This window comes from Lissotriton vulgaris, chromosome 2_1 (genome assembly GCF_964263255.1).
Source record: "Lissotriton vulgaris chromosome 2_1, aLisVul1.2, whole genome shotgun sequence".
Classification (NCBI taxonomy): domain Eukaryota; kingdom Metazoa; phylum Chordata; class Amphibia; order Caudata; family Salamandridae; genus Lissotriton; species Lissotriton vulgaris.
Window position 1 is genome coordinate 1,972,019,662 of NC_141687.1, and position 19,200 is coordinate 1,972,038,861.

General features: G+C 51.1%; 1 protein-coding gene across 1 annotated transcript in view; it reads left to right on the top strand.

Annotated features, from left to right (window-relative positions):
• Positions 1-19,200, top strand: part of LOC147733583 (protein regulator of cytokinesis 1-like) — a 394,866-nt gene that overhangs the window by 184,545 nt on the left and 191,121 nt on the right. The window contains exon 2 of the mRNA XM_086958172.1: positions 18,741-18,873. Within this exon, the coding sequence (XP_086814298.1) occupies positions 18,741-18,873 (133 nt within the window). The remainder of the gene's footprint in view (positions 1-18,740; positions 18,874-19,200) is intronic.

A 19,200-nucleotide genomic window follows, 5' to 3' on the forward strand; every position in this document is an offset into this window, starting at 1 on the left:
CCAAGGGAATGGCCTAGTAGAGCGGTTCAACCGGACTCTAAAGGGGATGATCATGGGCCCAGAGGAGCCCCTCCGGTGTAAGTGGGACGTCCTGCTCCCCTGCCTCTTGTTCCCCTACCGGGAAGTCCCCCAAAAATCCTTGGGGTTCAGCCCGTTTGAATTACTGTACGGACACCCTGTCCGGTGACCTCTCAGCCTGGTCCGAGAAGGTCGGGAGACGGCACCCCGGGACCCTCCCCAGGAGGTGTTCCGGTACATTCTGACCCTCCGAAACCAAACCAGGAAGTTCAGGGAGCTGGCCGAGGCCAACCTGGAGGCAAGCCAGGAAGAAATGAAGTGCTGGTACGACCAGAATGCCACTCTGTTCGAGTTCCAGCCGGGCCAGCAGGTATGGGTCATGGCCCCAGTAAAACCTTGCGCCCTTCAAGATAAGTGGACGGGGCCCTTCAAGGTGATCGAGCGGAAAAGCCAAGTCACATTCTTGGTGGATGTCCAGTTCCCCCGGAACCCCCTACGGGTCCTGCACGTGAACGGCATCAAGCCTCACTTCGTGCGGACGGAGTTGAGCCTGCTGCTGGCCACAGATGACGGGGCGGAAGAGGAAACGGAGCCTCTCCCTGACCTCCTGTGCACCAAAGAGAAAGATGGCTCTGTGGACGGAGTGAACCTCTCTCCCTCCCTCACTATCCAGCAACGCGAAGACTGCCGCCTGCTCTTGGGGCAGTTCGCAGACCTGTTCTCTCTCTCTCTCTCTCGTCCCCAACTGGTGTGTCCACGACGTGGACACCGGAGACAGCCCGCCGGTGCGACACAGAGACTACAGAGTCCCCGATCGAGTCAGGTCCTGCATCCAGGCCGAGGTCTCGAAGGTGTTGTCCTTAGGGGTGGTCCAACCCTCAAACAGCCCCTTGGCCAGCCCAGTGGTGCTTGTCCCAAAAGCCGCTGCCCCTATTGTCGCCCCTGAATTGAGGTTTTGCATGGACTACCGGGGGCTCAATGTAGTCACCCGAGCAGACGCTCACCCCGTTCCCCATGCAGATGAGCTCATTGACCATCTCGGGTCTGCTCATTTTGTCAGCACCTTTGACTTGACCTGCGGATATTGGCAAATTGCGCTCACAGAGGGAGCCAAGCAGCGGTCCGCATTCTCCACCCCGGACGGGCATTATCGCGTTCGGGTGATGCCCTTCGGCCACTTTTCAGAGACTGGTAAACAGTCCTGGCCGGGCTGGAAGAGTTCAGTGCCGCATATCTGGACGATATCGTGGTTTTCAGTTCAGAATGGAGCGAGCACCTGCGGAGAGTGTTGATGGCCCTGCTCCAGCAGGCCTCACAGTGAAAGCCAGCAAATGCCAAATCAGGCAAGGATCGGTGGTCTACCTGGGGCACCAGGTCGGAAGTGGGCATGTCACCCCTCTGCAGCCTAAAATCGACGCCATCCAAGCCTGGGAATCAACCTCCACCCAAACAGAGGTCCGAGCCTTTCTGGGCCTCACCTGTTACTACCGGAGGTTCATCCGAGGGTGCGGCAGCCTCGTAGGTCCCCTCACAGAGCTAACGTCCAAAAAGCAGCCCCATAAAGTGCAGTGGACCCCTACCGGCCAGGAGGCGTTTGACGCCCTCAAGAGAGCCATGTGTACTGCCCCCGTGCTAAAAGCCCCTGACTACTCCAAGGAGTTTGTGGTACAGACCGATGCTTCGGAACACGGCCTTGGGGCCGTACTATCCCAACTGAATGAGGAAGGTCTAGACCAGCCGGTAGCCTTCATTAGCCAGAGGCTGCTCCCCAGAGAGCAGAGGTGGAGCACCATCGAACGAGAAGCGTTCGCCGTAGTATAGGCCCTCAAGAAGTTACGGCCCTACTTGTTCGGAACCCATTTCCGCGTCCAGACGGATCATCGACCATTGCGGTGGCTGATACAGATGCGGGGAAAGAACCCCAAACTGCTGCGATGGTCGATCTCCCTCCAGGGGATGGATTTCACTGTAGAGCATCAACCTGGTATCAACCACGCTAACGCTGACAGCCTCTCCAGGTTCTTCCGCCTCAGCGAAGATAACCCCCAAGAGGATTTTTTTATTTTTTATTTATGGTTTTTGTAGAGCGCGTAGTCACCCGTGAGTATCCCAGCGCTAGACCTCGAACTCCTAAACGGGGGGTCAACGGAAGATGGAAGAAGGATCAGGGGAAGAGGAGGGTTTTGAGGGACTTTCTAAATCGAAGGAGGTTTGGTTCGGCTCTGATGTTTGAGGGTAGCGCGTTCCATTTTCTGGCCGTGTTCACTGAGAATCTGCGGCCGCCTATGCGTAGTTCTCCCCGACTTTCAGCTGGGGGGGGACGCATGTTAGACCCGGCCTCGTGGTGTGGTCCTCCCTGACCCGTAGCAACCCCCTTCCGAGCTTACACCACAACCGACCCCTGAGTCCCCCGGCCTGGCCAACCCTTCCCTCCATGTTAAACCATGACCATCCCCGAACTTTCCAGCCCGTGCCTTCATCTTCCCGGCCAGTAGGCACTGTGTGCCCACTCTCCGGCACCTAAGATGGTCGCCCGAGCCAGCGTGGCCTAGGCCGAGAGGCGCCACCCTGGCTGGAGGACGGAGCGCTCCCCTTGAGTGAGAGAGGGAGGAGCTGTATCCTTCACACCTCCGACCTCTCCTCGAGAAGTGGGTTTCGATCGCCCCTCCGGCCACCCGGAGGGCTGGCTCCACGCCTGCTGTGTGTCTGGGACTCCTCCCGAACCCGACCTGAATGGATCTAAGGGCCGCGTGGCAGGAAACCCCAACAAGCGGCCCCCAGGTACCAAGACCCCTGCAGACCAGTACTCCGGAGATCAAAGAGGAGCAGTCCTATAACTGGGGATGCTCCGGGACTATCGACAGATTCGATTCTGGAACGACGAGAGCCCTGCTGACTTGGTCGCGGCTCGCTTGGCAGAGAAGGACTTCTGCTGGAACCACCTAAGCCCTGCTGAGTGACTCGCGGCTCCCTGGCAACTTTGAAACCTCTGAGCCCTGCTGAGTGACTCGCGGCTCCCCGAAAGATCGTAAGCCCTCCGACATCGTGCTTGAGCCCTGCTGAGTGACTCGCGGCTCCCCTGTAACCTTGAAACCTCTGAACCCTGCTGAGTGACTCGCGGCTCCCCGAAAGATCGTAAGCCCTCAGACATCGTGCTTGAGCCCTACTGAGTGACTCGCGGCTCCCCTGCAACCGTGGAACACCTGAGCCCTGCTGTGTGACTCGCGGCTCCCTGACTCTCCTGGTCTGGCTGGACCCCAAAGATCCCCTCGTATCCCCCGGCTCTAGAATTGGGAGCTGTGCGCCGGATACGCACCGAGATTGACACTCATCCTATAAGACTGTCCTGCTACCCATACCCTGTCCGAGACTCTCGGAGCCCTTGCTCTATTTTGTAGCTACCTGCCTTTGCCGATCATAAAGATCCCTTGAAATCACGAGATAAAGAAACGTTCTTAAGAAGCTACGGTGTGGTGTCTTTGTCGAGTGGTGCTTGTGCAGTGTGTACGATCATAGGTTCGAGACTCTCCCTCTGAGAAGTCTCCCGCCAGAATTCATCTTAAGTAACTAGGGGGGTGGACCCTAGGGTGGTCAGGTGCACTTCCTGCCCTCCCCTGGGGTCGTCTTCTAACACCGATGAATTCAGTACTAGTGTTTCATGCATGCTGAATGTATTGTGTTGTCCGCAGTCCTACATTTATTTACTTCACAGCGTCTCTTGCACACATTGTGCACTGATTGGAGTAATGTTTTTTTTCGTTCTACCCCTCTTCTACCCCTCTTCTATCCCTCTTCTACCCCTCTACTACCCCTCTACTCTTCTGCCCCTCTACTCTTCTGCCCCTCTACTCTTCTGCCCCTCTACTCTTCTGCCCCTCTACTCTTCTGCCCCTCTACTCTTCTGCCCCTCTACTCTTCTACCCCTCTACTCTTCTACCCCTCTACTCTTCTACCCCTCTACTCTTCTACCCCTCTTCTGCCCCTCTACCGCCCCTCTACCTTTCCACCGCCCCTCTACTTCTCTACTACCCCTCTACTTTGCTACTACCCCTCTACTACCCCTCTACTAACCCTCTACTCCTCTGACCCTCTACTCTTCTACCCCTCTACTCTTCTACCCCTCTTCTGCCTCTCTACCGCCCCTCTACCTTTCTACCGCCCCTCTACCTTTCTACCGCCCCTCTACCTTTCTACCGCCCCTCTACTTCTCTACTACCCCTCTACTACCCCACTACTCTTCTGCCCCTCTACTCTTCTGCCCCTCTACTCTTCTGCCCCTCTACTCTTCTACCCCTCTACTCTTCTACCCCTCTTCTGCCCCTCTACCGCCCCTCTACCTTTCTACCGCCCCTCTACTTCTCTACTACCCCTCTACTTCTCTACTACCCCTCTTCTAACCCTCTACTCTTCTAACCCTCTACTCTTCTAACCCTCTACTCTTCTAACCCTCTACTCTTCTAACCCTCTACTCCTCTAACCCTCTACTCCTCTAACCCTCTACTCCTCTAACCCTCTACTCCTCTAACCCTCTACTCTTCTGCCCCTCTACTCTTCTACCCCTCTACTCTTCTACCCCTCTACTGCCCCTCTACCTTTCTGCCGCCCCTCTACTTCTCTACTACCCCTCTACTTCTCTACTACCCCTCTACTTCTCTACTTCCCCTCTATCTGTCTTCTACCCCTCTACTACCCCTTCCTCTCTTCTACCCCCCTACCTCTCTTCTACCCCCCTACCTCTCTTCTGCCCCCCTACCTCTCTTCTACCCCCTACCTCTCTTCTACCCCACCTCTCTTCTACCCCCTACCTCTCTTCTACCCCCTACCTCTCTTCTACCCCTACCTCTCTTCTACCCCTACCTCTCTTCTACCCCTACCTCTCTTCTACCCCCTACCTCTCTTCTACCCCCTACCTCTCTTCTACCCCCTACCTCTCTTCTACCCCCTACCTCTCTTCTACCCCCTACCTCTCTTCTACCCCCTACCTCTTCTACCCCCTACCTCTTCTACCCCCTACCTCTTCTACCCCCTACCTCTTCTACCCCCTACCTCTTCTACCCCCTACCTCTCTTCTACCCCCTACCTCTCTTCTACCCCCTACCTCTCTTCTACCCCCTACCTCTCTTCTACCCCCTACCTCTCTTCTACCCCCTACCTCTCTTCTACCCCCTACCTCTCTTCTACCCCCTACCTCTCTTCTACCCCCTACCTCTCTTCAACCCCCTACCTCTCTTCTACCCCCTACCTCTCTTCAACCCCCTACCTCTCTTCAACCCCCTACCTCTCTTCTACCCCCTACCTCTCTTCTACCCCCTACCGCTCTTCTAGCCGTCTTCCCCTCTACTACCCCTCTTCCTCCCTTCTGTCCCTCTTGTTCCCCTCTGTCCCTCTTGTTCCCCTCTGTCCCTCTTGTTCCCCTCTGTCCCTCTTGTTCACCTCTACCACTACTACCTCTGTTCTACCCCTACTACCTCTGTTCTACCCCTACTACCTCTGTTCTACCCCTACTACCTCTGTTCTACCCCTACTACCTCTGTTCTACCCCTACTACCCCTTGCCCCTGTACTACCCCTTGCCCCTGTACTACCCCTTGCCCCTCTGCTACCCCTTGCCGCTCTACTACCCCTTGCCCCTCTACTACCCCTTGCCCCTCTACTACCCCTCTTCTACCCCCTGTAACTAGCAAAGACACTGTCACTGCGGCATCACTCTGCTGCGCCACTGCGACACCACTCTGCGTCGCCACCACAGCATCAGTCAAGTGGCACTTTTTATTAAAACTTTTTAGCATGCTGCACAGCAGCTACACTTCTCTACAGCACAGCTTAAACACATTTCCAAAATCAATAGCTCTGCCTATACACTTATAAGGCCTCAAAGACGAGACGTATTGGCTATGCCAATGCTCGTTTATTTACTGCACCAGAGCGGCTGTCTTCCATCTTGGAACTGGGAGTTAAAAATAAACAATGATGATCAATTCAAACAAAATCACGGGTGCACCACTTCATAAAGCTCAATACAATAATTAAGATGAATAGAAGTCCAACTTGAAAAATATGCTGCGAGAATCTCTTTGAATTTCACTTAGTACCCCTAATTTCATCACTCTGAATTCCAGACCACAGGAAACTTTTCTTACGCTGTCATATCTTGATGGATGACCGACCCTTTCGCTGTATATTTTGCATTGCTCTTTGAAATATACGGAGATATAAGGATTGACTTGCAGATCGCCCTGAAGAAGTCCCAGACTGGAACTAAATGTGTCGGCTGTACTGTTTTTTCTACCTCGTAATGGAATAAAAGAGATCAAAACTGAGGAGCCTCGCTTTCATTATCATTTGGAGTTGGACTTCTATTCATCTTAATTGTTGTATTGAGCTTCATGAGGTGGTGCACCCGTGCTTTTCTATGAATTGTATAGTAGGAACAAGCACTGTGATGGTGGGTGCTATTCGGTGTGCACACGTACCCCTATAGAGACGGAGGGGTTTCTTTCACTCTTAGAGTAATTGTAGGTTAGGTGCTGATAGAAAGAAGGTTCCACTGTCCATTCGAGCTTTTTTAAACAATGGTGATCACTTCATGCCATGTTCAGACACATGTATATTGACTCATGCAAGAATAAATGTCTTGCTGGGTGGCTTTATACGTGCAAATGCATGATAACGCATGCAGGACCGCATATCTTTGCGCTTTTTAAGTCTCGCTGGCGTTGCAGCGCGAAGCACTGCCGCCAACGAGACTTATAGTCGCTGTGTTGCCTCCCAAGGGAGACAGAACAGTGCACGCGCAGATTTGGGTCTGTGGACGCGCTTCTCAGAGCGCACACACAGACCCTGCTTCCGCTTGGTCGCATGCACTAACGGCGCGCGCGCGCACACACCCAGCCCCCCTGCACGCACACAGACACAAGCACACGAGCGCACACACACACACACACACACACACACGCACACACAACACCCCCCCCCCCCCCCCCCCCTGCGCTTACCACGATTCCTCGGCTCTGCTTGTTTTTTGCTGCAGCTGGTGAGAACTTCTGATTTATTACCACCGCAGTCAATGTTTCGTTTTCCAGCTTCCGGTCAGTCACTAGAAACGAGCTTTCCCGACCGACAGTGTTTAAAGTTTCTCAGCGCCGTAAACGAGGAGAATCACACTCACTGAGCTTGTAAAGATTTTTGACTGTCAGACTAGGTAAGTGTCGCAAACTGTTACTGGATCTGGAAGTTGCTTGTCTGGTAAGGCGCAACCCATTATGTCATGTGACCGTGATAGTAGTGTCTGATCTCTTCTCCGTGGCCACCAGGCTCCGTTCAGCAGGCGCCCCGGGCAATCAGGGGTCCGATGGGTCAGAGTGTGCCGGGACCTTCTTGTTTTCTTTGTCCTCGCCTCAGTACTATTGTTCCCATCGTATCTGCCATTCCTGTCCCGTTAGTACTCTTCGCGCTCTGCTTATCTGTGCTCCTTTTGTATTCCCTTCTATCCTCTCAGTTCTCCTCTCTGTATGTGCTCTCTCCTCCAATCCTCTGTTGGCGGTCTCCTCCCATTCTGGTCCAACTTGTGTAGCTCCTTCCTTTTTCAGTAGCTGTCCTGCCTTGCTTTGCCTGCTCTCTTCTCTTCCGTTAACTGCTCCACCACTTCGCTACCTGCTGCCCCTTCATTGCGCAATAGCTTTCTCTTTCAGACATTTGTTTTCTCGCGCCCCTTTTTTGCTTAAAATACACCACCTTCTTGAGACTACTTTGACCCACTCTCGTACGACATTGATCTTTTGTCCCTTGCTTTTTCGGTCGCCCCTTGATTTCGCTACACCCTAGTGTATGCTCTAAGCCCCGTTTCCTCACGCCTCTCTCTCTCCCCGTCCAAGGTATGAAATAGAGCCGTGAGTGAAGCGATGTACATTCAAGCACTCCTAATGTTGTGCCAGGGCATCCACGCCTTGGTGTCTACAGTGGATTGATTGCCTTTGGTTCAAGGCACTTGTTGTCACTCTTATGCTAATCTTTTTGATGCCGTGGCATACAGTACTAACTCGGCTCCCACATTTTTGTAGAATAGCTGGATCTGCCAGGCTCTTGTGTCAAGTGGTTACAACGAATGTACAATAACACCGCTCCCCCGCCCCAATCAGTTAATACAGTTTTAAGATTCTATGGCAGGACCGGAGGCTCAGATTATGCTTTTCTTTGTCCGCCATTTATTAAAACACAAAACGCACAGCAGCCCAGAAAGGCTCTTATTGGAACATCATCATCGGTTTCAATAAAAAAGGAAGAAACAACAAATAAAATCAACATAGTACAAATGTCCCAGACTTTAACTCCAAGTCCCAGCACTCCAACTTGTAAGGATCCGAGGGTAGTCCTTTCACAGTGTCCATTATCCTTATATAAACAATCCCCTCTCTCCGTTCTTCCTCTTTCTTCGCTGCTCCCGCAGCCAGTTAAGTGTTTTTCTCTTTGCTCTTGGGTTATTGTGTGTACCTCACTTTTGGGGGTTTTATTGATTGTACTTTCGGGATCTGTGTTAGCGTTGTGGCTGTTTTTCTCCACAGAGTCCCGACTGTGTCGCGGGGGCGGGTTTTCCGCACCTTTCGCAACCTTGTTCCCATTGTGGTTCCGCGGCGTGTATCAGCCGCTAGAGGGCACTGCTGCGTCTCGTTGGTCTTCGCGCGGTTTTCTCTTCAGAGGAGCCGCGCTGAGGAATCCAACGGACGCGGAGCCTTGCCCTTGTGCCCCCTCAGTGACGCTTGGTGAAGCCGGGTCTGTAGCCCCATTTCGGTGACTCTGTCACTCTTACGCCCTGTTGAGGGTCTGTATTGCGGTTTTACCGCGTTGCTGCCGGTGGTGCCGGTTTAAGCACTCCTTAGCCCCTGGTGTGGTAGCACGCTGTGGGGGGGCAGACCTGGTCCCTTGTGGTGGGTCGGCTCGCTGTGTGGGGTCCGAGTGCGCCCTGACTGCGGTCAGTTCCTACCGCCCAAACACTATACGGTCCTCCGGGCTGTTGGAATACCTTGTACCCACTAGTGTCTGGGGCTGTATTGTGGTGACCGTTGGGAGTCTCGGAGTCTGGTGTGGTCGCCTGTCTGGGTAGCTCTCATTATGGAGGATGAGTACTATGAGGAGCCCCATTCCTACTTGAATGATGAGGAGTTCTATCAGGCGGTTGATAGTTCTATCTATAGGTGTGTGACTGAGGTGGTCGGCCCTATGGAAGACCGCCTTTCGGCTCGTATTGTCGAGGAGTGCGCCAAGTTAGCGCCCGCTGATCTTCCTGGTCCTTCGGGGGAGGGTCCTCCAGCACCGAAGAAGCCTTGCAAGGAAGGGCCGTCGGAGCGTGCCCATGGGGTGGACAAGGGCGCCTTTGAGCGTCTTCGGGACGCTTTCTTGGCAAAGGCAACCGCGCCCCCCACGGAGCAGCCCGCCGCCCTGGTCCCGGTGGCGTCTTCGGAGGTTGCACCTTCCCCGGATAGGGATTCCCCAGATACCGACGACGATGACGAGTCGGAGCATTCCTGGCGTCCTTCGAGCTCGGCCGCGGAGTTGCCTCGGGATAGCTCTGGCATGCTGGACCCCGATGAAATTATTCATCCGCGGTCAGCGGCTTGGGCCCCGGGCGACAAAGTGGCCAAGTTCGTGGCGAGCAGGCTTCGCAAACCCCTGGAGAAGGAGGCCAGAGGGTGTCTGAGGGGGGGAATGCCCTAGGCCATCATTGGAGGGCAAGGTAGCCATGACTCCGGACCTGGATGCCAAGATGGCGACGTTTCTGGACAAGTTCATGAAGGACCCGCGCAAGGGCATCGACCGTTCTTGGCGGTCCTGCCAGGATAAGTTGTTAGACGCGGTGGGTCCAATCACGAAAATCTTAGATATGGCGGAGGAGGCAAAGGTCACAGGTGCGTCCATTGACCCTGAGGTGCTGTCTAATTGGGCTCAGCGGGTGATCATTTTCCTGGGCAACGCCAACTGCGCCCTTTCAACAGAGCGCCGTCGGTCCTTTCTAATCAAGTTGGACCCGAAGCTTGGAGATCTGGTCTCTTCGGAGGCGGGGGCTGTGGCCCAAGGGGGTCTCTTTGGCGAGCCTTTCATCAAGGAATTGGGAAAATTAGTCTCTACCTTTACCTCGCTGGACAAAGCCCAATCCAGCATCAAGCGTGTTTTCCGTCACCGTTTTTCCTCCGGGTCTGGTCGCAGCAGGGGCCGTGCGACCGGCCGTGCAGGGCAAAGTGCCGGCAACAGAAGGCAAGGCTCCGGACGAGGGCAGTATAAAACCTCTGCCAACTACACAAACTTCTACCCCACCAGAGGACAGCGTTTTGGAGGTCGCGGATTCAAGAAAGGAGCAGGAAACAACTCCAATTCCGGTGAGTGTAATTCCTGCAGACCAAGTTTGTGTTGGTGGCTGTTTAGCGGCCTTCTGGGGGGAGTGGGCATGTCTAACCGCGGACGCGTGGGTGTTACAAACCGTCTGCGGTTTCCATATAGAATTCTACGACCAACCCTTTCAGGTGAGTGCCCCTTCTCCGATGGTGTTCTCGGAGGCCGATGCATTGTTGATAGACGAGGAGGTCGCGGACTTGCTCCGCAAAGGGGCCGTTCGTCGTTCAACTCTGCATCCTTCGGGGTTCATCAGCAATCTGTTTCTCGTGGACAAGCCAGGCGGCGGTCGTCGCCCAGTCATCAACCTCAGAGAGTTCAATGGGTGGCTGGTGTATCGCCACTTCAAGATGGAGGGAAATCCATCTGTTGCGCGACATTCTCCTGTCGCAGGACTGGTTGGTGCGGTTGGATTTGAAGGACGCTTATCTGGTGGTTCCCATTCATCCTCCGCACCGTCGTTTCCTGCAGTTTCTCTGGAGAGGTCAGGTGTTCGAGTTCATGGCCCTTCCTTTCGGTCTGTCTTCCGCTCCGTGGTGCTTCACGAAAGTCCTGCACCCGGTGATAGAATTCTTACGCGGTCAGGGCGTCAGGCTTATCGTCTACTTGGACGACATTTTGCTGCTGGACCAATGTCCTCGGAAGCTGCGCGAACACCTGCAGATGGCGGTGTCGCTTTTACAAAGCTCGGGGTTTGTCATAAACGTGTCCAAGTCTGTTCTGGTTCCCTCTCAGCGGATAGAGTTCCTGGGTTTCATCATAGACTCTGTCGAGTCCGTCCTCAGTCTGCCGGCCCGCAAGTTGTCGAAGATCAGTCATGTGTTGCGGCAGACGGTGGGGAAGTGCCACACCTCGCTGAGGCAGATTGCCAGAGTGGTGGGCCTCTTGTCCTCTTCCATCCAGGCAATTTTCTCGGGGCCGCTGCATTACAGGGCCCTTCAGCGCCTCAAGGCTTTTCATTTGCGCAGAGGCTTGTCGTACGATCAGTTGGTTCCTCTTTCGGAGGAGGTGCAGGAGGAGATGACGTGGTGGCTTTCTCACATGGAAGCCTGGAATGGTCGGGCGATCTTTGGGTCGGTCCCGGATTTAGTGATCAAGTCCGATGCCAGCAGGGCAGGTTGGGGCGCTCGCTGCGGAGAATTTTCCACAGGCGGCGCCTGGTCGCGGGAGGAGCAGAAGTTGCATATCAACTGTCTGGAGCTCTTGGCGGGGTCTTTTGCGGTTCGGTGCTGGACCAAAGACGCGGTGCAGTCGGGTGTCCTTTTGAAGATGGACAACGTCTCGGCCGTTCGGTATGTGAACCATCTGGGTGGTTCCCGGTCCCGTGCGCTAGCGAATCTAGCGAAGGAGTTTTGGACCTATTGCCTGGACAATCATGTGTCGGTGCAGGCAGAGTACCTGCCGGGCCAGTCCAATCAGGTAGCGGACTGGCACTCCAGGTATCTACGGGATTTCAGTCAATGGAAACTGGATGTGTCGGTTTTTCGATGGCTGAACGACCTCTGGGGTCCTTTTTTGATCGACCTCTTTGCCTCACGGTTGGATCATCAACTTCCGAGGTTCTTCAGCTAGAGGCCGGATCCGGCGGCGGAAGCCACGGATGCGTTTCTTCAGGACGGGAGTCACATTATGAGTTTCCTCCCTTCTCCATGATAACGAGAATGGCAGCTCAGCTGCGCCGGCAGAAAGGGGAGCTGGTCCTAGTGACTCCTTTCTGGAGGTCGCAAGTGTGGTTTCCAGTTCTACTGGAACTTTCCTGGGATTTTCCAATCCTACTCCCCCAGTTTCCTCACCTGCTTCTCAGTCCGGATCAGGAGCCTCATCACCTCCTCGTGCAGGGTTCTCTCCACCTCATGGTATGGAGGCTTTTAGGGGACGCTGGTCGCTCCCAGGCCTTTCGCGACTGGCTGAAGGACTCTCAGCCTGGGCTCCCAGTACGTCGAAGCGCTACAAGTCCGCTTGGGCTAAGTGGGTACGTTGGTGTCTTCGACATGACCTGGATCCCATCCTGAACTTCCTAACGGAATTGGCTACAGCGGGTTTGGCGTATCGCACTATCAATGCCATGCGTTCGGCAATTTCTGCTGCGCACCTGCCGGTGAATGGTTCCCCCATGGGAGAACATCCTTTTGTGTGCAGGCTCTTACGAGGTGTCCGGTTGGCTTTGCCGCCGGAACCGCGTTACTCCGTCTTCTGGGACGTGAATGTGGTTTTGAATTTGTTTCTCTCCTGGCAGGCCAATAGATATTTGTCTTTGAAGGAGCTTTCGGCCAAATTGGCTATGCTGTTATGCTTGGTGTCGTGTCGCAGAGTGTCTGATGTTCGAGCTCTGGATGTGTCTGTTTTCGCCTGAGGGCGTCACCTTTACGGTTTGCCGCCGTACCAAGTCTGGCTCCAGAACCATTACATACCCTGCGTTTGTGGATGTTCCAAAGTTATGTGTTGTGAACTGTTTGAAAGCGTATGAGGACATGACTTGGGATCTTCGCCCTCCGGGTGAACGTCAGTTGTTGATTGCCTTGCGAAAGCCACACCATGCAGTCTCTTACCCCACAATTGCCAGGTGGGTGCGCTGGGTCATGCAAGGAGCAGGCATCGATACTAAACGTTTTGGGGCACATTCTGCCAGAGGGGCCATGGCCTCCAAGGCGTTTGCAGTAGGAGGTGCACGTTTGGAGGACTTGATGCGTGCAGCGGATTGGTCTTCAGAGTCCAATTTTAAGAAGTTTTACTTCAAACCGGTAGTGGACATTGCCAGGTTGGTGGTGAGTAAGCTTTAAACTAGCATAATCTGAGCCTCCGGTCCTGCCATAGAATCGAAATTTGCCTAGCTAGTGTGACGGTAAGTTTCAATTCTATTAAGGACACGGAGGCGAGGATTATCCCACCCAGATCGTCCGCGTGTGACGTCCCACCCGTATGCCAGTAAGTACGTAGGTTTCCAGTTGATGCTGTTTATTTCATGCCTGTTGATGTCCGTATTGTATTGCTGACATGCATCTGGTTGTACAACTCTCACGCAGTTGTGTTTTGTCACTAGGTAATGATGGTGCCAAACAGGACCAGTAAAGATGTTGCGTAATTCGCGAAGAAAGAGGAAGAACGGAGAGAGGGGATTGTTTATATAAGGATAATGGACACTGTGAAAGGACTACCCTCGGATCCTTACAAGTTGGAGTGCTGGGACTTGGAGTTAAAGTCTGGGACATTTGTACTATGTTGATTTTATTTGTTTCTTCCTTTTTTATTGAAACTGATGATGATGTTCCAATAAGAGCTTTTCTGGGCTGCTGTGCGTTTTGTGTTTTAATAAATGGCGGAGAAAGAAAAGCATAATCCTCGCCTCCGTGTCCTTAATAGAATTGAAACTTACCGTCACACTAGCTAGGCAAATTTCGATTCAGAGGATCTGGGGTTCTGGACGTAAAGGTCTGTCATGCACAGCAGCCTGGTGGTGCCACACTGTTGTATGTGGTCACCTTGATCAAGTGCAACTCCTACAGGTGAGGGAATATGCATATTAATTAGCTTCACTGAAGGATCTAGTGGCACAAGTGCTACCTTGGTAGTCTCAGTTTTTTTCTGTCCGAATAAACAAGCTGATCCAGTCTCTACATGATTGTTACACTATGTTCCCAAAGTAGTAACCGTCATGCTCAGCCAAGGAAGAAAGTGAATCATTCACTGTATACACGTTAGCTGCTAATCTAAACTTCAGAATGTTACCAGGTATCACCAGTACGATTACGGATGCGTTGGCATTTCGTAGTGCCGTCCTCTTACCGCCCTTACTGTTTTATTCCACTCGGTGTGCGCTTGGTCATAGCACTCATTATCTGGCATGACAAACACTGCCTGCAGTTAAAGTTCAGTGTTTCCGGTACTTAAACTACTCAGAATATGGAAGATATTCCAAGTATTGTACACGTAAAAATACCCATGTTTGAAGAGGTGGGACTAAAAGAATTGTCAAGATTGGTCTGATTTAAATGCCTATTTTAAGATTTTTTTATTTGCATATATATCCCTTTCATACGGATACTGACGTGTAGAACAGTTCACTGTCTCGGAACCGGCCATATGTACTTGTCCAAGGACGAATAATGCAGTCACTCCAAATTTCACTATTGATTTTGTCTCACTAGTAGTGAATTTGTGGACAAGTTGAGGCCCATCGTGCTCCTGCAGCCGTGAACGTATGGTCTGTGGTAGACTATGTAGTTAGTGTAAGAATATTTGAAAGTGACTGTAGATGCGATCTATTTGGTTGTGAAGCAGGATGGCATGTCTAGAGCACTATCTAGACCTGCAAGACGCTTGTCAGATGTGTGTGCGATTTAGCCCAGCACACTGCGACCATCAAACTAGTTCCATTGTGTAATATAGACGACCCCTAATGTTCGTCAGCCGTCAGCTTAAAACATGGATTCAAAACTTGCACGCATTGCAAGCTTTAAATTCTGGAACTGGTATTTTTCTGGTGGCATGTTGATTGACACCAGTTAAAGTAATTTCTGAAAGCTGAGGCCCATGATTGCATGTGTTGATATACTTTGTTTCTTTCTCTGACAGAGGTTTTCTTCTTGGCATACACCGCCTAAACAAGAACCTATAGAACTTGTCTGATAGCCTGTTGCCTTCAGAAGTTAGTTTTCAGTTCTGCTGTTCTCGAAGGTTTTTTGATTTTACTCCAATTATTCGTAAAATCTACTTACGTATAGGGGTCTTTGAGCAAACCCTGTTCATACAGTGGTTGGTGCCATAAGCATGGTTTCCACCCACTAAATCATAGGGAAACCGGTTAGATAACTTCACTGTGAGCGATGACATTCTGTTCTTTCACAAGGAGCATATGCACATGCAAAGTACTCCTATACAGTTTCATGAACTACAACACTGTATTTTGAGGCCCACTATTTTGTTGTTGCTGCTTTTAGCCAGTGTAAATTTAATATTGGTGGGGGCCCACAGATCCCAAACAGCCTCACAAAAACCATGACCAAACAAAATCTCATGTCGGCCTTTGCCGGGCCTATTTGCTTTGTCAGTGCTTTTTAGGTCTCGCTGGCGTTGCTGCCGCCAACAGGATTTATTGTTGCTGTGTTGCCTCCCAAGGGAGACAGACTGTGGCACGCGCAGATTCTGGTCTGTGAACGCGCAGATTCTGTCAGCGTGTGCGTGTGCTACCTTCGTGCCTTTGAACGTGTGCTGCTGCTGGCGCCGGGGTGCGCGCGAGAGATTTAGGTGGAGGGCGCATGCGACCCCGTCCCGCTCCCCTTTGTTGGTGGAAAGACTGTACACGCTCGGAGGCCAGGATCCTTATTCCCTAACTTTCTGGAGGAGACTCTGGGTTACACCAGAGTTGAAGAAATATAGGCAAGAGCTAACTGAAGTTCTAGGGTTAGCTAATGTGGCCAAACTCCCTTGGCTCAAGCATGTTAGGGAGGAATTCGAGAAGCTTGGCCTTGAGTCAATGTGGTCAGATCCGGAGCATACTTGTGCTGGAATCTCACGAAAACAGCTGGTTCAGTTGTACCGGGAAAGCTAAATGGCTCATCTTATGTCTAGTGCCCAATCGGGTACTCTTGCGTCCACGTTCCTACTGACCAAGGACTTTAATCATTTCAAGCATGTTCTTGATGTCGTTAGCCCTGCTGTCTTGAGGAAGCTCTTTCTCCAATGGCGGCATGGTTCGCTACCTATTAGAGCATTTACGTCCAAGTGGTGCCCATCATCCATCAATAACTGTCCAGGGTGCACCGCAGAACTGGAACATGAGGTGCATGTTTTCTTTTGTCACGCTTATTTAAATCCAAGACGGAGGTGGATTATCCCGTTATGTAAAAATCTGGGGATGATGCACTGCTCACATGTATTTAGAATTTTAAAGTCGGATCTTTCACCTGTTACGGTCTTTGCTGTTACTAAGTTCTTAGCAGCAATATGGAACATCAGAAGTACATTGGTGGCTAATCCATACTAGGACAAAGAAGGCCCAACTGCAGAGTTGTCTTGGGGTTGGACTCATAATCTTAGCTGGGCAGCAGAGATAAACTGATATGTATTAGAATTTGTACTGTTCTGGACTGGCGTTATCACTTCCTGTTTTTACTATTTTATTACATTGTATCATTTTAACTGTTTTATTGCTGTGATTCTTTTATGACAATTCTTGTCGAAATAAAGATATTTGAATTGAATTGGAAAGACTGTACACGCTCGGAGGCCAGGATCCTTATTCGGGTCTGCACATTTGGGAAGAAAGATATTTTGGATGGTGCAGTGTTTGAAGTGTAACCTTCTGCGCGTTTCGCAGAGCAAACCTACAAGTTTAATCTCTGAAGGTTGCCTCGAGGGTGTGCGTGATCCCTTACTGTTTGCTATTGTGGTGTGGAGTGTGCTACAGAGCAAGTGATGACTCCATTTGAATGTCCATTCTTGCAGGACAGTGTTGTGCGCGGAGCCACATGGCACATATTTTATTGCGTGCTGCCATCTTGGTTTTGGAGCAAGCTGTCCAGTACCAGCCCGGATTCTAACCGAGCTCAGCTGTTCTGGTATGGTGGGAAGTGCTGTGATCACCTGTCTAGGAAGTTCGCATAACAGGACGTTTGTCTAGCGGGAAGGAGCGGGAAGTTTGCTGGGGCATGCACAGGTGAAACGCAGCCTCTTACTGCCATCTTAAGTCATGGAGGCCATGGACTGTACATTGCTGTTTCTGTTTTTGCCTCACGTTGACTGGTTGAACTGACGTTTTGTAGTGGAATATGGTTTAACATCGTAATTCTGATAACCTCTATGCCAACCTGTCTTTGCTGATTTGCTGCCTTCCTCGATGACAGGTCCACCTGGGTAAAGTACTGCGTACAAAGTTATCTTGGATTTTCCACGCTATTGTATGCCAATTGTTTTCAGTGCCCTGCATAAATCTAGTCTTTATTTTGCTGCAATGTTTTCTTTCACTATTCTCAACGAATATCATCAGTTTAAGGGTTATTTGTTGTTTTAAACTATCGTGTGGTTACTTGTTGTGCCTTTCTGTCATCTTTTACACTCGTATTTGTGCGCCCTTCTGCCCTCTGTTAGACTCGTTTTCCCTTGTTTTTCTGTCCTTATGCCCTCTGTTAGACTCGTTTTTTTGTGCCTTTGTGCCCTCTGTTAGACTCGGTTTTTGTTCCTTTGTGCCCTCTGTTATACTCTTTTTTTGTGCCTTTGTGCCCTCTGTTAGACTAGTTTTTTGTGCCCTTCTGCCCTCAGCACCACCACATTATCACTCAGCACCACCACATTATCACTCCGCACCACCACATTATCACTCAGCACCACCACATTATCACTCAGCACCACCACATTATCTCTCAGCACCACCACATTATCACTCGGCACCACCACATTATCACTCGGCACCACCACATTATCACTCAGCACCACCACATTATCACTCAGCACCACCACATTATCACTCGGCGCCACCCCAGCATCACTCGGCGCCACCCCAGCATCACTCGGCGCCACCCCAGCATCACTCGGGGCCACCCCAGCATCACTCGGGGCCACCCCAGCATCACTCGGGGCCACCCCAGCATCACTCGGGGCCACCCCAGCATCACTCGGGGCCACCCCAGCATCACTCGGGGCCACCCCAGCATCACTCGGGGCCACCCCAGCATCACTCGGCGCCACCCCAGCATCACTCGGCGCCACCCCAGCATCACTCGGCGCCACCCCAGCATCACTCGGCGCAACCCCAGCATCACTGGTTCAAATATGTTCTCACAATGTTTCAAGCTTTATTACAAATGTCACAAAAAAGATGTTAATATTTCACTTCTGTTCTTGGATTTTCGTCACAATAAAATACACTGAACATAGTCTTCACAAAAGTTATTTACAAAACTTTAAGCTATTGCCATTATAAATTACAATCACTTTTATTTAAGTATTAATTATTTAAAAAAATTAAAAGCCATTGTTATTTGTAATATCAATACATCTAAGTCACGTAAATACAACACATATTGCAGTACAAATGCTATAGGTGTCACATTTGCGAAAGTTATAACTATTGGCATTGTAAATGACAAAGCTATCACTTTAGCTATTTTCTAAAACACATAAATAAAAAGTCATTTACAAGACCAATAGCTCAAACTTTCCTAATGCGAGACCTATTGCATTGCAAATGCTGGTTTTTTTTTGTCACTGCAAATATCAGCAAAAACATTTTTTTTCCTCCTCCTCAAAAGCCACATGGGTGCACAGGCACCCAGGAGGCAATACTTGTTTGCTTTGCCAATGCTTGCTTCATGTTGTGAGTTTAATTTTATCTTTTTTCCTCAGTGAAATATTAGCTGAAGAAAGTGTACAGTATTTGAATAGGGCACTAAACAGGCTGCGAAACATCTGGGAGGAGATAGGCATACCAGAAGATCAGTGTATGCAAAGAACCAATGTTGTGAAGACGCACACTAAAGTGAGTAGCTTTAATTTTGTTATTGTGTTCTTTTCTTTTTTTATCAAATAGGCGTGTGTGCTGTTAATGCGCGAACAAGGGGGAAACAACAAAAAGAATGGTTTACTTAACGTGCTACGTAGTTTTCGTAATGTCCTGAAGGCATTTGTGGTAAGGTGACTGGTATAGGTAATTTTGTAATATACATCTGAAGTGCATGTTGCATCCAACTGTCTATACGCCGGTGAGTTAAAATGGTGTGAATGTACTTTGAGTAGTGTGTAGAAAGCCCCCCACATGTTTGTTGCCACATTATCCTAACTGTTTGCTTATTATCAAGGACCAAGG